General features: G+C 41.7%; 1 protein-coding gene across 1 annotated transcript; it reads left to right on the top strand.

Moving 5' to 3' along the window:
- Positions 1-1,785: 1,785 nt before the first annotated feature.
- LOC112204018 lies at positions 1,786-9,327 on the top strand. Its single transcript, XM_024344905.1, has 2 exons — positions 1,786-2,325; positions 8,578-9,327. The coding sequence occupies exons 1-2, from the start codon at positions 1,786-1,788 to the stop codon at positions 9,325-9,327; spliced, it is 1,290 nt and encodes a 429-aa protein (XP_024200673.1).
- Positions 9,328-17,766: the final 8,439 nt, after the last annotated feature.

Raw genomic sequence — 17,766 nt, 5'->3', positions numbered from 1 at the left:
GGCCACCTACGGAGGTGGAGGCGACGGCGGCGTCGTGCTCTCCCGTCTCTGGCCCGCGGCGCGCAGTGTTGACGATGGCCTTCGGGCTAATGGAGTTCGAATCCATTCTTTCGTCCTTTTTTTTTCTCTCTATAGGGATAAAATAAGCTCATATCAATCATACCTTTTAAATATCGAAAGATTGTCTTTACACCAGTCCAATGGCGGCGTGTTGGCGCAGAGCTATGTCTAGCTAACAAATTCACTGTGAATTAGATGTCCGGTCTTGTGTATTGAGCTAAGTACAATAATGTGCCTATTGCACTTAGATAGAGCACTTCAGCCTCTAACACGTCTTCGTCCTCATCCTTTGGACGAAACGGATCTATTCCAGGCTCAAGACTATGGCCAATCATGAGAGTACTCACAAGCTTTACTTTATCATCATTAAAGCGCCTTAGTATTTTCTGAGTATATGCTGACTGATGGATCAAAATGCCATCACTATGGTGCTCAAGTTCTAATTCGAGACAAAACCATGTTTTCCCAAGATCTTTAACTCATCTAGAGTGTACTTACATGAGCATTTGCCTAACCATAATTAGCTATAATGAGCCACACTCATACAACCACCAGCGGTACCAACAACTATCAAGGGTGTGACCTACGAAAACACCGCCAAACAGGCTATCACCTGAGCTCTAGCTCAGCCTAAGATCACTGCTGACACAACACCATGCGCCGCATCAAGATCACCTTGCTGAAGCATCAGAAGTTGGGAATTGAAGCATGTCAATCCCAAATCGAAAATAGGGAAGAGATCAGTCTCTTCCTCACCTATGAAAGGTCCACTCCTATCTCCTCATTAACTACGCATTTATTACTTACCTAACATTATGTTGTCAACACAAATACATTGATTAACTTAGACATCATAGAAGAGAAGGCCGCCAACCGCGGTCTCCCTCTGACGCCATTTGTATTTCACTTGACAGGTAGCAGGAGCGTTACAACCTCCTTAGTAGCGGTCCAGGCTTGGACCAGCGTTAACAAGATTTGGCTACCACTGAATCTCAAACATTAACATTGGCGCCGTCTGTGGGAAACCTTGAACAAAAGGTCATCCCACCATAATCCACCATGACTAACGGTAGCGAGGAAATCGCCAATGAGCAAGCAGACTAGTCTGTCAACCCCCAACCCACCAACCTCGCGGCTAACGTTAACCGCACACTCTTCAATACTCCGGTCAACCCCGGCATTGAATCCCAAGTTAGCCCTCTAATTCCACATACCCAGTCAGCAGCGGAAAATCATTCGGGTGGTAGTCGCCAACTGGCCGGCCAGGACCTTGCAGACAAATATGAGCTGGCACTGGCAGATCTCCACAACACAAATAGAGAGCGGGAATAAGAACACAAGGAGAAGGAGGAAGGCCAGAAACAAATGGCCACACTAATGTCAAGATTTGACTAACTAAAGAGGGCGATGGAGGCAAACGCTAACCCAGCTCAGAGCGAATGATCGCAGAGCAATAGGCATAGTAGGCTCAGTGGTGGAAGGTTAATACCAGCACCAGTCATATAGATGAACGTACCATTGAATCCACCCGAGCTGACAGGATCAGGCCCACCTTCTCTGCCACGATTAATGTTGGATCAGGAAGTGGAATCACAACCGCGCACCAACCTTGGTGCGGGCTGAGCCAGAATAAAAGGAAACCAACCAGCCCCCAGACAATGTTTGGCACAGCGGAACCTACGGGCATGCCCGGCTGGTGATGCCACTACCTTGATCCTGCAAAGAATGCAACAGCTGGACGAAAGATTGATCCGGGCAGAGGCAGGGACCCCAGCGCCAATCCAAAACCCACTCTTCGCTTCAAGGCTAGGACCGTTTACCGCTAGGATCTTACAAACCGTCAGGCCAGCATATGCAAAAAGGCCAAAAATTGCTGAGTATAGCGGCCTCACTGATCCTTTTGTCCACATGGACACCTTCAAGAAGGTAACTAACAATAAGGGATTCGACGATGCCACCTTGTACCACCTATTCAGCGAGACGCTAGACAGTGAGGCAATGAGTTGGTTCTTCGAGTGCCCACCTGGATCCATCAACTCCTTTGCAGCATTATCAAACGCCTTCTTGTCACGATTCATCCTCCTAGCCACAGGATATCACAACACAAGCCAGCTGTTCAGCGTCAAACAAGCCACAGAAGAGACACTACAAGTGTTCGTCAAAAGATGGAGAGCTACAGCATCTCGATGCCCCGACCTTGACAAAATGATGGCACTAGCAGTCTTCAAGCAAGGGCTCTTAAAGGGACCATTCTTGTATCACACTGTTCCAATAACCTCACCAGACAACAAACCATGACCGTCGTCTGATATGTAAAAAATCTGTCGTCTACTAAGCTGATATCTGATTAACATTCAGACGACGGGTAATACCCGACATCAGAAATTCACTAAGATGACAGTCACCTAAAAAAAATATGTCGTCTGAATGTGCTTAAATATGCATAAATTGTATGTATATGTGGTTAGATATGAAATAGAACGACAGTCAAATGTTCTTGTTGTCAAACTCTAGCAACAGACTTTAAAAAAAAATCTATTATCTGTTTTAATGTGAGACAACAATAAAATGTCGTCTGAATGTGTAGAATTTTAAAGTTTCTTTGTTACATCTGTCGTGTGAAATGATTTTACACAATAATAATCTATTGTGTGAATAACACTATGACTACAAACTCTTATCTTTGTCTGTGGATTCTGGTTGTTTCAAACAACAGAATTTTGCTTGAATTCTGTTGTTGGATGTTCAGTTGTTTTCCTTTTTATGTTGTGTGATTTGGTTTACAACCACAAAATTTGGCTTCAAAGTGTTGTTCTTTTCTTAACAAAGCAACATACATTCTAAAACCTAGAAACAACAATAATGTAGCATACATTCATCAGAACCAGAAAATATAAACCAAAATATACCATTCATATAGACAGTGGAAAACACTTTGTACCATGTGATGCCCCGAAAATTTGTAGCTATTTTCCGAGGATTTTTCGGAATCTAATTTGGGGTTATTGGACGGTTTCGTGGCTCGTGGACGGAGCGGAAGTGTTTTGGACCAATTAATTATTTGAATAGTATGGTTTTAGGGGAGTGCAAAGGTTGACTTTTTATATGTTGAGATTCTCAAAAAACTTCCTTCACAAAAGTCGTAGAGCGTGTCGATATGAGTTCGTGGACATGCGGAACGTGAAGATCGGAGTTCGTATGAAGAAGTTATGGCCGTCGGAAAAAGTTTCCATTTTGGTATATATAGAGGATTTTTCCGGAAATTGCAGAAAAGGCCAGGTTTCCATTTTGGGAAACCCAGCTCTGTTTCTATTCTCTCCTGAGCCCGCGTCCCACCTTCCACTTTGCCAGCTTCGTTCTTCCTCCTCCAGCGACCATATGACTCGATCCAAGGTGGGTTATGTTTGCCTTGTTGCCCTCTACACGTCTGGGGAAGCAATCGAGGGTGGGTCGAGCTGTAGCTCGTGCTACAAAGTCGAGAAAAACCCGAGAAAAGGTCGGAATCGCCTCTATTCGCCGACCCTTGTTCTCCCTGCTCCGACCACCTTTGGCCATGGTTCCAAAAGGGATTCTGCACTTCAAGGGACGTAGATTATTTCTCCAAGGTGGGTTGCATCGATTTCATCTGTGGAGATTAAATTGGAGTGAATTCAAAACTAGGGTTCATCGGATCCGTCGGCTTCTAAGGTAAAATTCGATCGATTGGTTCATATTTGGACTTTGGTGTAGCTATGAAAGTTGAAATTTGGGTTGAGATGAAGAAGTTTGGTGTTGGGAGTTTTGTCAAATTCTGACTTTGGGCCGGCGGAGGTGCCGCCACTATGGTGGTATTTTCAGGTGGTTTCTGGCCACCTCAGGGATAGTTTTTGTTATTTATTTTGCTCTACTCGTCGATACGAGTATTTCGATATATTGTTTGTAATTTTTGGAGATCGTATGAGCATGTTAGGGCTTTTACGATTTCAGATCATTCGATGTTTCGATCCGTAAGGATCCAACGATCCGATCGACTTGTGGTTTTGGCATATCGATCGTAGAAGTATTCCGGAGATATTGGGTGGTCTCGGATGTGGTTTCGCCTTGATTGGCGTCACTTTGGGGATTTTAGTTCAAAACAAGGGTTTCAGATTTAAATCATTTGTGAATCGTTACTGATTTGAGATCATTGGTGATTAGGTGCGTCTAAAGGTAAATTGGACGAGTTGTTGGTGATAGTGTTAGTTCGGTTATGTATAGAAGACGCAGCGGGATTCTGAGGTGAGTAATCTCACAAGGTTCAAGGTTCATTAATGGACGGATTACCTTTATCGTTTTGGGAGTTATTGATTTAACTGCAAACTATAGTTGGTATTAGTAGGCATTCCTAACCGGATGACTACGTGTGTATATATTTACGTGAATTATATATGTTTTGGTGGATTTGTGTATTTATGGAAACAATATGCATGAATGATGCGTTTTATTGTTTGTGATGTGACTTTTCGGAAAACAAATGTGGGAAATGGTATTTCTATTATTTTGAAAAGTGTTTTGAGGATTTGAGAGTCACAGGTTGTGATTTCTCCTTTTGGTTTGATTTAATGTTTTGATCTGACGACCGATGGTCTGAGGATTTGAGAGTCACAGGTTGTGATTTCTCCTTTTGGTTTGATTTAACGTTTTGATCTGACGACTGGTGGTCTGAGGATTTGAGAGTCACAGGTTGTGATTTCTCCTTTTGATTTGATTTGACATTTTGATCTGAGGGTCAGGTTGGCCTAAGGATTCGGGGTTGCAGGTTGCATCCTCATGGCAATGTTAAATCGTAAGGTTGAACCTTGGCCGGGTGACAAGTTACGATTCATTTAGAGCTCTAGTCTGTCTGCCATCGTACCTCATGGATCTAAGTAGGTTACTTAAGACTCCTGGGTACATATTTTGTCCAGGTTGAACTAAAGAATCATATTCTATTTGTTAGGTTAACGATAGGTATGATTGATTTGTGTTGATATTTTGTCCAGGTTGGACCGATTTGCTGTTTTTGTCCAGGTTGGACCGATTTGCTGTTTTGTCCAGGTTAGACCGATTTACTATTTTGTCCAGGTTGCAGCGATTTACTGTTTTTGTCCAGGTTGAACCTATTTGTTGTTTTATCCAGGTTGGATCGATTTATCATATTTGAATTGTTAGGTTAATGATTTATATGATTTTGTCACGGTGTGGTTTTCGTTGTTTTCTTTTGGGAAAAGAGTATTGTTTTGGGAAGCATGGTATGTTTTCTTTATTCGTGAGTTGAAAGGTTTTCCTCGTTTTTGGCATGAGTTGTGCATGTGTGTTTTGAATTACTCATACAGGCTTGCAAACCCTTACCGGGTTTGTTGTGTGACAACCCGGTACACTATTCAAACGGTGTAGGGGTTAATCCTGCAGGTTAGGATAATCAGGGCTGGAGTGGAGATAGTGCCTTTGTAGCTTCACGGTAGGAACCCATTTTTGTGACTTACCATTGATAGGGACTTCCGTTATATGGTTAACTCTGAGCGGCAGTTACGTTTATTTTGTTGTTGACAATTTAATTCGTAAGCTTATGTAATATATGACTCTGTGGAGCGGGTCAATATTGACATAGTGGTTCAGGGCATCAATATATACTTGGGTTAATAGGGAAAAAAGTTTCTAGGTATTTTGTATTAATTGCTGAACGTTCACGCATATATAATTATGGGATTGTATATCGATTTTTATTTGTGCTAAAAATCAAGGGCGGGACATACCATATATTCATCAAAAACCTGGAAACCACTGACAAAATATCCATTGATAAACACTACAAAAACTGTACTACCACTTCAAGCCGCCACCAGACTACATCAATTGTTCCAAATATTCAACAAAGTAAAATCGATCTAGCCTGAAGTAGCCTCTTTAACGAATCCGTGAAGTGAATGGTTTCTTCATCCAGATTCACAACAGCCGACGTCCAATGACTGCTCACAATAGAAATAAGTCTAGATCTCATTCAAATGGTTGAGATAGAGCATAATGATATGTCTTATGTCTTCTTCTCTGAACTTTAATCATCAACACACTGCCTTCTGAACACATGCAAGCCAGTAAGAGGTAATGCAGAATATGCAACTCAAATGAGTAGAGGCAAGCCAGTAATAGGTAATGCAGAATATGTAACTCAAATGTAAATGATATAGAAAAGGAAATTATAAAACATGTGGATCAATTTATAAATATTTGAGCTTTAGAATGCAAATGTGAACAACTCAAATCTAAAATCACATATATCGAATAACTGTTACCAAAATCTTAAAACTGAACTAGGCACAGAAAGAATGCAAATGTCTGCTTGCATTAGCTAGTAAATATAGACACGATGGCCACAATAGAAGACTAAAAATGATCAGTGTACACAGGCAAATCTAAATATTTGTTTAAGTATTATAAAAACCATGGTGTACCTGAAACAATGCAAAAAAGCATGAAAATCAAAACTTCACCACAAGCAAACAAGTAGAGAACCTTCACTGCAATAAGTACCATTGCATTAGGCATGCCAAGGTAATTTATATCAAGTTGTTTCCAAAATAAGTCTTCAATCCAATTCTGTATGTTGTAGACACAAAATCAATTATTAATCAACAAACAACACTGGTAAAAGAACAGATTAGATAGATTGCTAGTGGAGGTGCATATAATACTAGAAAACTCACAACAAATACAACTGTTAATTTGTCACTAAGTTCTGTAGAAGGCATAGAATATGTAGTCGGGCACAATAGAGCAGCACACAACTAATCAACATGCTCCCTTCTATTGATTAGTCAATAATTTGGGCTCAATAACAATGAAATTAGAAAGAAAAAAATCAAGCAGGAAGGATACCATTTATAACCATTTCCAATTCTACAAGACCATACTAGGATCAGCATACTAGATAGAATGATAAACATTATAGCTTGGGACACCTATAGCCTAAGAAAAAAAGAATTGACCTTTCTGGAAGTATGCAAGGAGAAGAAGAGGCTCTTCCCTCAAAGGGTCTTCTGTCCAAGATTTCAGAAACATGCTTTCAGACTCTTCAATAAATCCAATCTACAAAACCCACAAACACAATTGAATTGAAGAAAACATGACAAAACTAAATTGACCCATCAATGAGATGCTAGCAAAACCAATGAAAAATGGCCTTTCCTTTGCTACTCTTATCAACTGGAGCAGCAACCTTTCATTTTCTAACTCTCCTGAAAATAAGATGCACATAATACCAATATACATGTATCAGACCTCGCAAACAACAAGCATGAAACTGAAACTTAACAAAGATAGTTAAGCAAAACAAAGTTTAGATAGGTAATGACCCGAAAAGTGCAAATGCAAATGGAAATAAAATGCTAACTAACCTATCATCTCCTTCTCCGATTCACGAACACCCCGTAATTCGAATCCAAGGGGTTGGTTAAGCTCCTTCACCAATTTCAAAGACGAATCGTACCTTCGAAAAGGAAAGCAGAGCGGAAAAAGAAAAAGAATCTCTCTATTACTTTGAGAAGAGAATCGTTGGTTTGACCGACGGACTACGTGGGAAATACGAGATCTAGGCAAGCCGCTACACCTTCGGTGCCTTTCCCCTTTTCGATAGAAGAACTACTTTGAACGTAACCCAGACAAAAGATAACCTTGTATCCCCAATTCGAATATAACCCAGCAAACACAAATCAAATTTGAATAGAAATTTTCAATTAAAACCCTAAAATCCAATCCAAAAGAAACTCTAAATAAATTGATTAACAGTGAATCGAAGGGCTTACCCAACAATAGTGAAACAATACGGATTGAAAGCGTTGAAATCTTCTCAACACCAACAAGAACTCGTGAGAAGGATTAAGATGGTTTGGCTGTATGGTTTGAAAAAGTGATTGAGATGGGTTCTGTGTTTGTCGAAGAGAGATGGGGAGATTGAGTTTTCAGTTTTGATTAGATGAGAGTTTAATGGGGGAGATCTGCCAAGAAATTTGTGTTGAGTTGGGGCTGCTGGGTTCTTTTGTGCCTAAGGGTTTAGGGAGAGCGAGATACATAGGGTTTCTCATATGTGGAAGAGAAAATTTTTCAAAGGGTTAAATTTGTCGAGGAGAGAGAAATAGCTTTAAAATTTGGCATATATCCCTTCATGTTGTGCCAAAAAAACAAACAGCTATGAGAAAATCCAAGGTCAATTTATCTCCTTTTACGAGACGTCTGAACAAAAAAAAAAACAGATACAACACGAACCGAAATCAAATTTATCTCCTTTGATTAGACGATAGATAACTGTTGTGTGAAGACAAACCTAATTCTCAAAGCTAACTTACCATGGTATGTTGCTATATTCAGACGACAATTTTTACACTGTCTGTCGTTAAAATATATCAGACGACAGAAACCAACCTGTCTGTCATCTGATGAGGTTATTGGCAGTGTCATCTCAATTACAATTGCCCAAATGCGGCATATGTCCATGTCATGAGTGAGGCAGTCCTCCATGCATAGGCAGAATACATCACATATGGAAAATCACTACCACCCCCGCAAACTCTCGCCAAGACAATTCAGCCTTCCTCCTCCCAGCAGGAAACCGCTAACAAATCCTTCGCCACACCCTCAAATGATAAAAAGAGAGAATGGCAGCAGGGAAATTACCAGGACAAGCCGCACAAGGATCAACAATACCACAACAAGGGTAATCGTTCCTTCCAAGGTGACAACCACAATAAGCAGGCAACATCCTCCCAGCGATACGCAATGTTAACAGTTCTTATAGTCTCGTATGTGGAGATATGTGATCAATGCAAGGATCAAATCCCACCGCCACCCTCAAGAAAATACCCGAGAGTGGGAAAACGAAATAACACAGGCAAATGGTGCAAATATCACGAGGACAGTGGTCACAACACCAATAGTTGCAATGCGCTCAAAACAACAATTGAGACCCTTTATCAGGATGGAAAGATGGAACAGTTCAAGGTATGCCAGCCAGCGCCAGTGGCCGCTAACATTGAGCCAATGCATCTCATCAACACCATCGACGGTGGCGCTCCCATCACCAATATGTCCCACCGGGCAAGAAAGTGCTATGCACGCTCCAATGACCGTAAGGAAGTCTGTAACATCCGCTACGAGAGATCCGTTAAACTACCAAAATCTGGTTGGGTGCCCATAACTTTCTCCGAGGAGGACGAGCGCGGCGTGCACCTCCCCCACTATGACCCATTCTTGATCGACGCAATACTCGATAAATGATCAGTGGGAAGAGTGTTGGTCGATAGCTGATCCGCCGTCAATGTCATCTTCAACGGCTGCTACAATCAGCTCCAGCGGAACAGAAAATTCCTACAGGACCATGAACCACTGCTTAGCTTCTCCGGTGACGTCACACAATCATTAGGTTCTAACTATATGCGCCTATCCATCTGTACTAGCCCTAGCACAGTGGAGGTGCACACTTAGTTCATCGTTGTCGATTACTTCAGCTTTTACGATGCCATCATCGGCCTACCAGCACTCAACAAGTTGAAATTAATGCATCATCGCTGGGTACATGCTTCTCATGAAGTTCCCTACCCCTAATGGCACGGGTTGTGTAAGAGGAAGCCAACAGCTGGCATGGGAGTGTTACTCAAAAACGGTGACACGATCGATGCGCCACCATGAAATCCTAATAGTAGGAAGCCACCCACCGCGAACGGATAAAATTGACGACCCTAGGGATGATGAGAAAAAGTATGTAAAAAAGGAACCTGTCAACCCGAAGACGTCTCTACAAATCATCAATATCTCTGACGAGCATCCTGAGTGGACAGTCTGCATCGACGTCCAACTCTCCCTTGAGATAGCAGCGAGAAAATGCCGCTGTTTTTGCATGGTCTTACGCAGACATGCCGGGCATCTCTCCTGATATAATTACGCACAAGCTAAGAATCAAACCATTTTTTTATCTAGTCAAACAAAAAAGAAGAGCCTTTGATGAGGAGAGATATCGTGCAATCATGGAGGAGGTGGCCAAGCTACAGGGCATCAGATTCATTCGCCAAGTTAATTACCCGCAGTGGATCTCTAAGTTGGTAATGGTAAAAAAGCCCAGCAGCAAATGGCGAATGTGCATAGACTTCAAGGGTCTGAACAAGGCATGCCCCAAGAACAGTTCCCCGCTACAGCGGGACACGAGCTGCTTAGCATGACTGATGCTTTCTTCGGCTACAACTAAATCAAAATGCACCCTGGCGACTAAGAGTGCACCATATTCACAATTGACATAGGCTTGTATTGCTATAATGTTGTGCCTTTTAGCCTAAAGAACGCAGGTGCAATGTACCAGTGGTTAATGAACGCCATGTTCGCTAACACCTCAGCAAGATAATAGAGGTATACGTGGACGACATGCTTGTCAAAGGTATCAAGGCCAGCAGACATATGGCTAACCTCCGATTGATATTTGCCATTCTCTTAGCTTACGGTATGCGCCTTAACCCTAAGAAGTGCTTCTTAGGTTTCACCGCTAGCAAATTCTTGTGCTACATCGTTAGCAAGTGAGACATAGAAGCTAACCCCGAAAAGGTGCAGGCCATCCTCAACATGAAATCCCTTGAGTGGAAGGTACATGTTCAAAACCTCCAGAGCAAGTTAACCATGTCAACTCAAAGCTCACCGACAGGTGTCTCCTATTCTTCGAAGCTATGAAGAGGACCCACCAAGAAGTGGTTAATTGGACGCTAAATTGTGAGACGGCACTCCAAAGTCTGAAAGAGTACCTAGCAGCAATCCAACTTCTCTCCATACCTGTACAAGGTGAAATACTCCAGATATACCTAGCAGTTTCCACATCAGTGGTGAGCTATGCCATAGTGCGGAGAGAAGGATAGGAAGAGCTCCTGGTGTTCTATGCCAGCAGGGGCATGATCGGAGCGGAAACAAGGCACACCCCTCTCGAACAATTGGCTCTATCACTCATTATTGCCGTCGGACGCCTTTGCAAAGCCCCAAGCTCTCTAGCCGCCTAAACAAGTGGGTAAACGAGCTCAGCAAGTTCGACATGGAATATAGACCACGAACCGCTATGAAAGGCCAAGCAGTAGCAGACTTCATTGCTGAGCTCACCGAGCGCTAGGAGGAACCCACTTCCGGGACACCAGCGGACAACACCACCATAGTAGCAACCAAAGTATCCCCTACCGAGGAACAGTCATAACAGAACCTCCATGTTGACGGCTCGGCTTGCATAAAAGCATGTGGCGCGGGAATCATCCTAACAGGGCCAAGGGGACTGAACGTGGAATACGCACTCAAATCCAACTTCAAAGCTTCGAACAACATGGCAGAATATAAAGCGCTCATCACATGCCTACTCCTTGCCATAGACTCAGGTGCTGATATTGTCAACATATTCAGCGACTCTTAGCTTGTCGTCAACGACAGCTTTCAGGCTAAGGACAAGCAGTTGATGGCATACTTAGGGTATGTGAAAACCCTAATTGGAAAATTCAAGTTTCACTCTATTACACAGATCCCTAGAGAGAAGAATGCCAAGGCAGACTCTCTAGCAAGGTTAGAAACCGCTCACGCCAAAATCAAAGTCTGACGGACACAAGGGTGGAATGCATTGCCAAGCTAGGCATCACCAAAACCCTACCAGAAATATTCAACATCGAGGTCAATCCTAGCATGATGGATGAAATAATAGAATACGAGCGCAACAGAACACTGCCAACCGACATGGTCGAGGCACGGCAACTCAAGTAGAAGGTAACCCGTTATAACATCCAAAATAGTAAACTTTACCGCCAGGGCTTTACTCACCCAAATCTCAGATGCTTAACACCAGAAGAAGGAAGAGTGGTACTAGCAATGATACACGCAGGGGAGTGTGGAAATCATTCAGGTACCAGATCTTTGGCAAATCGAACCATGCGGCAAGGGTACTTTTGGCCCACGCTTGGCGATGACGTGACAGAAGTCTCTAAGTCATGCCATAAGTGTCAACAATACGCTGACCTCCTACATGCACCAGCGGAACCTCTTTCAATCATCATCGACCCATGGATTCATTCCACTTGGGGCCTTGACCTACACAGAGTTAGTGCTCCATTTAAAACCCTATCAATGTAGTAAGAATAAGTATGGAGCGTTCTCAACCGGGGATTAGGGACTTATTAATTCCTGAAAAATAAAATATTAGACAAGACAAAACTATATATTATATACATTATTCACATTATTTACAAAAAATACAAGTAATGGGGATTTAGGATTTTATTTTCTAAATTAACAACTTATTATATACATGTGACACATCAAAACACAGAATCAAGTAGAGAACTATGAATGGAATGAATTTAGATATAATTAATACTATTAACACGTTGGCAAGGTTTCAAAAATCAAATCACGAATCAAAATATGTCAAAGCATAGAATAAATCAAGAACAAAGATGAACGCATACAAAGTTCTTTTTACTTCCCTTAGTTAAATTAACTAGATGAACGCACCATATTTAACCCTATTAAGCATGCAATTACTAGTGGTAGCTAATTACTAACAAAAACACTTTTAACGCATTAAGCACAAACGGAAGTTTCATAAATTCAAGCCAAGAACACAAGTTAGAATGCTAATCAAGCATGCAAGACTCATTGTTAATTTACCTAACTAATTTTATGTTTTTCACTTTAATTATCAAAGCCTAGAACGCTAGCAACTTAATATGGATTCAATTACATGTTCATCAATATCAACTAACACATAAAAGATGGGATTGAATGACAGGACCTGCCCCGGATTTCACCCTGAAATCCGAAGAGGCCCTGCGGGGCCCACCTTAGAAGAAATTCTACCAAAAATTTGACAGAACTTCCCCTAAAAATGGACAACCCAAAACCTGTAGAAAAACAATTACACTTCTAAATCATCCATCCTTATTCTCCTGGAGCCACCCTGCTCCCTATATCACAACATCTCACATCTCTCATTTCATAAACCATTCTGAATTTAAGAATATTAATCTCATAGGTTATCAGAGCAATCTAATGTACAAGCGAACAAGAGAATAGAAAGCAAGATAAATGACCGATGCTTTTATAATGTGGAAGCTATGACAGCTATGCCTCAACCCCAAGTACGCTCGACCTCAAGCTAAACTGGCCTGCAAACTGGGCATTTAAAACCGAAGGGCCCAGGGGAAAACATTTAAAATCCGTTAGAGTGAGTGGACGAAAAATAAGTACTTTCAAATGTATAAGTAAAACTTAATGCTTTCCCAAGTTATTCTCTAAAATCTCGCATGCAGTAACAATCTTGAAAACACTCTTAATCATCCTCTTTACTGAAATCTCAAACACGTAACAAGAACATCTTGAAACCTCTTAAAATCTCATCCTCAATCCTTATAAAAACATCCTTTTCATGAGGCTCGTTTGATGACTAGAAAGGACTGCTGTCTAGTCATCTCATCCCATCTAGGAGGGACTGCCACCCAGATGACGCATCGGAAGGGACTGCCAACCGAAATAGGAGGCGGTGGATAGAAGGGACTGCCAACTAGCCACAAGTAGTAGACGGGACTGCCGACTAACCACAGGTAGTAGACGGGACTGCCGACTAACTACCTCATGTCATCTGGAAGAGACTGCCAACCAGGTGACGCATCGGATGGGACTGCCAACCGAGCTGTAGTCTGGAAGGGACTGCCAACCAGACTATTACCTAGAAGGGACTGCCAACTAGGTAAGATACGCATGCGCCAAAACTGGCCTCCTTAATAAACTGAATAGCCTCCTCAAGAAACTGAAAAAAACCTCTTTCAATCACTTGCTTTCGGAAAGAAACTCGATATTACCTCAATAAATCAATAATAATTCACCGAAAGCATAACTCAGTAATAACTCACTAACTCAATCCTCGATATGTCAATAAACCCTCGAAAGCATAATCACATACTCTATAATTCAATAATTGCTTTCGGAAAGAAAGCTCCATCTAACCCAAGTCTGATAAGTGCGGAATTCAAAACTCAATAAATCTTGATAAATCAATCATGCTCAAATATTTGCTAAATCCCTCGCACTCGTATATCTTCATAAAAACTGATATTCGAAAACAATAATTCTCATAATATTTTTCCGAATCAGTCACTTCCCGAAAATCATTTCCCAACTCAATAACTCATGAATGACTATCTCAAAAATCTCCTAAAAGCCCTCGGGAAGGAATTTCAATACTAATCTCGTAATCCATAAATAAATCTCGATAAACTAAATCTCAAATATTCAAAACATAATTAAATCTCAATTGGAAGAAAATAATAATAATACTGCATGCGGAATTAATTTAAAAACAAATGTCCACTCACAGTACTATTTAGGCGACCACGCTACCGGTTTCCTACGTCGAGCAGTAGCTCGGCACGTCGCCCTGTACACAATTATAATTCGCGAATAACAATCCGGAAATTAAATACAATTCCCACATCAAATCCTCATAAATCAACATTTTCATTTCTTCTCCAATTTAACCCAAACTTCACCATTAGTACCAATTCATTAATTGAAGGTTTCTAGGGCAAAACTGAGAGATATCCGATAGTGGAATTTCTCATAAACCAATAACCAAACTATTGAACTTCGGAAATTCTGATTAATATCCAAACCTCCTCCAATTTCCACCAAACACATATCCATAAATTCATAACAATATGTACTAGTCAATAGACCAAAACAACTCACCAGGATCGGCCGGACGCGCCCTCACGCGCCACTACAGGCAGCTGTGCCTGGCCCACGCGCCGCCGGTCGACCACCATATCTCTAAGTGGCCGAACAATTAAGCAAACCGAAGTAGAGTAAAATTTTCTAATTATGCTTTCTTCCTCCACGCTGCAAATCGCTTCAAGATATTTGGGGAGCTTCAAGTACGCCTCAAGACGCTTCTAAAAAGCCTGTCTTTGTCGCCGGAGGTGGCCGGAATTCGGGTCAACGGTCACCTGCTACAGTAAACTTCAAGGACCCGATACGTCGTTTTCCGGCCAAGCCGCCGTGAGCCACCACCGTAGGGGCCAAGAGGAGGTCAAGACGAGTCCGTAGCCACCGATTTGACGCTTTTTGGTGGTCGGAAAGAGAAAGCAACCGGAGTTGCAGAGGAGAGAGAGAAAATGCGCAGAGGAGAAAGAGAGAGCGTGCGGGAGGAGAGAGAAGGAGAAAAGAAAGTTACCTGGCCCAACAGTAAAAATTTCAAATATATACTACTTACTGTGAACAGTAACTTTCACATTTTCGCGTATAACTTTCGCATATGAGCTCCGATTTTTACGTACCACATATGCACGCGCTCGGTTTAACATCTACTACAACTTTCATGAAGGAAATTTTCTCAAATTTTGACCCGAACAAAAAGTCAACTTTTAGGGCCCCCTAAAATGTCGAAACAGAGCCAAAAAGTAAATGTAAATGTCGTTTACCCATCGAAAGACTTGTAAACTGGTAAATTCGGGTTCGGGACGTCACATTGAATCTCGAAATTAACAATCATGCAAGAACATATAGAAATCGCAACTTTCAACTTGAAAACTAAAAACCTAAAACATGCTTCATAGTATTCCAAAATTACATATCTAAAATCAACTCTTCATCCACCATAGAAATCGCAAATCATAGAATAAATTAAGAAAACCAAATCGTAATTTATAGAAAACCCGAAATAGTTTTACAATCCAAAACCGAAAACAAGATAGAGTGTTCATGGTTACACTTTTTGATCTTTAAAGAAGCAAGAAGCATCAAAAGGTGGTGGAATGGATGAGGATCACAGCAAGGATGCTTGAATGGAGAGGAAGATTGCTCACAGCCTTGAACTTTGAATGCTTGGATTGTTGCCAAAACTTTGGAGAGAAGGGGAAGTGTTTATGGCTTTTGATTCTAAATTTGGTGGTGTGTAGAATATCTTCACAAACCCCCTATATATAGTGAACGGCAAGGGCTAGGGTATCAAGGTCGAAATCTACTTGTGACATCATCCGGCCAATGAAAATATTCCATGAGAATTGGAGAGCAAGTCACCTTCCTTTTGCCGAAATCTTCCTTGAACCTAGACCATATTTTGGCCTCCAAGTATGTAGAATGGAATTAGGAATCCAAATTCAATCTTTATTCCTTTATTTTCTTCCCAAACAATTCCATTGAAATCCAAAACTATCCCAAATTTGTCTTTGCTGAAATTCCTTGATATTCTCCTTTAATTATCACGGCAAAAATCAATATAAATGGGTCATGGACTCCTCAAGACGTCATGGATGGTTCTAGAGACTCATGTGCAAGTCACATGCTTCAATCTTTGGGCCAGACTTCTCAAATGGGTCAATTCGAAAGCCCATTATGCAAATGTCGAAATTCTTGTGCATTCTAGAATATTCTTGAACTATCTGGAGTCATCTTCAAGACACAGCATCTCCTAGTCTCACCAGGTTTCCTAGTAGCATCAGGACTCCTAGTGTGATCAGATTTCCTAGTCCAACTGGGATTCTGTCGTTTCTCATTTCCGAATATCATTTTTCCAAGCTCACTCCTAGTTGAGTTAGGATTCCTACTTCGACGGGGATTCCTTTTCCAGGTAGGACAGACTTCATTTCTCCATTTCTTCTCATTTCTGCGATTTTTACTCCTTGCCTTCCATTTCTAGACTCAAAACTACCTAAAAACACAAAATAAGTTAGAAACGATATTGTTAAGGAAATAACCAAGTAAAATATAGAGAGAAATGCACTAAAAATATAGTCAAAATTAGTCTCAATAGGCCTCAGCCTCGTTGGCAAATTGCTAACCGCTAAGGGGCAGTTCAAGTACATCATTGTTGCCATCGATTACAACAGCAAGTGGATAGAAGCTGAACCGCTAACGGCAATCACTACCGCAAAGGTGACCCATTTCCTCTGGAAAAATATTTATTGCTGCTACGGCGTACCTCACACTATCATCACAAACAACGGGGCACAGTTCAACAATGAGGAAATCATTAACTTCATTGCAAGCTAGGCACCAAGATGCTCTACGCATCTGTGGTACACCCCCAAATCAACGAGCAGGTCAAAGCAGCAAACAGGATCGTCAAGAAGCTGCTCAAGAAAAACCTTGACAATGCCAAAGGCTTGTGGGCGGAGAAGCTCCTAGAGATCCTCTGGGCCATCAAAACAACCCCAACATCTGCTAACGGAGAAACACCGTTATGCATGATGTTCGGCACCGAGGCAGTCCTCCCAATCGAAGTCACACAGCCAACCGTTATGGTTGAAGGCTACAATGCTAAAACCAACACTGATGGCATTTGCCTCAACAAGAATCTCCTCGAGGAGAGGCGCCACAAGGCTCACCTACACAGCTTGCAAAACAAACAATGGGTATCACGCTTCTACAACGCTAGAGTCAAGGCCCGTAACCTCCAACTAGGAGACTGGGTCATGAAAGAGGTCATCCCTCCACCAACCGTCCTCCGACCCACTTGGGAACGGCCATACCAAAAAGTAGGAGTCATCAGCCCTGACACTTTCTACTTAAAGGACAATGATGCCGCTACGTCCGCTCACCCTTGGAATACTGAACACCTTCGGGATTACTACAAGTAATTTCACCACCAGCCCACAAGCATCTTGACTTAGCTAAATTTTTGTACAATATTTAGGTAAGAGAATGTTGAGACTA

This window comes from Rosa chinensis, chromosome 5 (assembly GCF_002994745.2).
Source record: "Rosa chinensis cultivar Old Blush chromosome 5, RchiOBHm-V2, whole genome shotgun sequence".
NCBI classification, from domain to species: domain Eukaryota; kingdom Viridiplantae; phylum Streptophyta; class Magnoliopsida; order Rosales; family Rosaceae; genus Rosa; species Rosa chinensis.
Note: the sequence above shows the minus strand (reverse complement) of the source record. Positions and strands in the feature narration are given on the sequence as shown.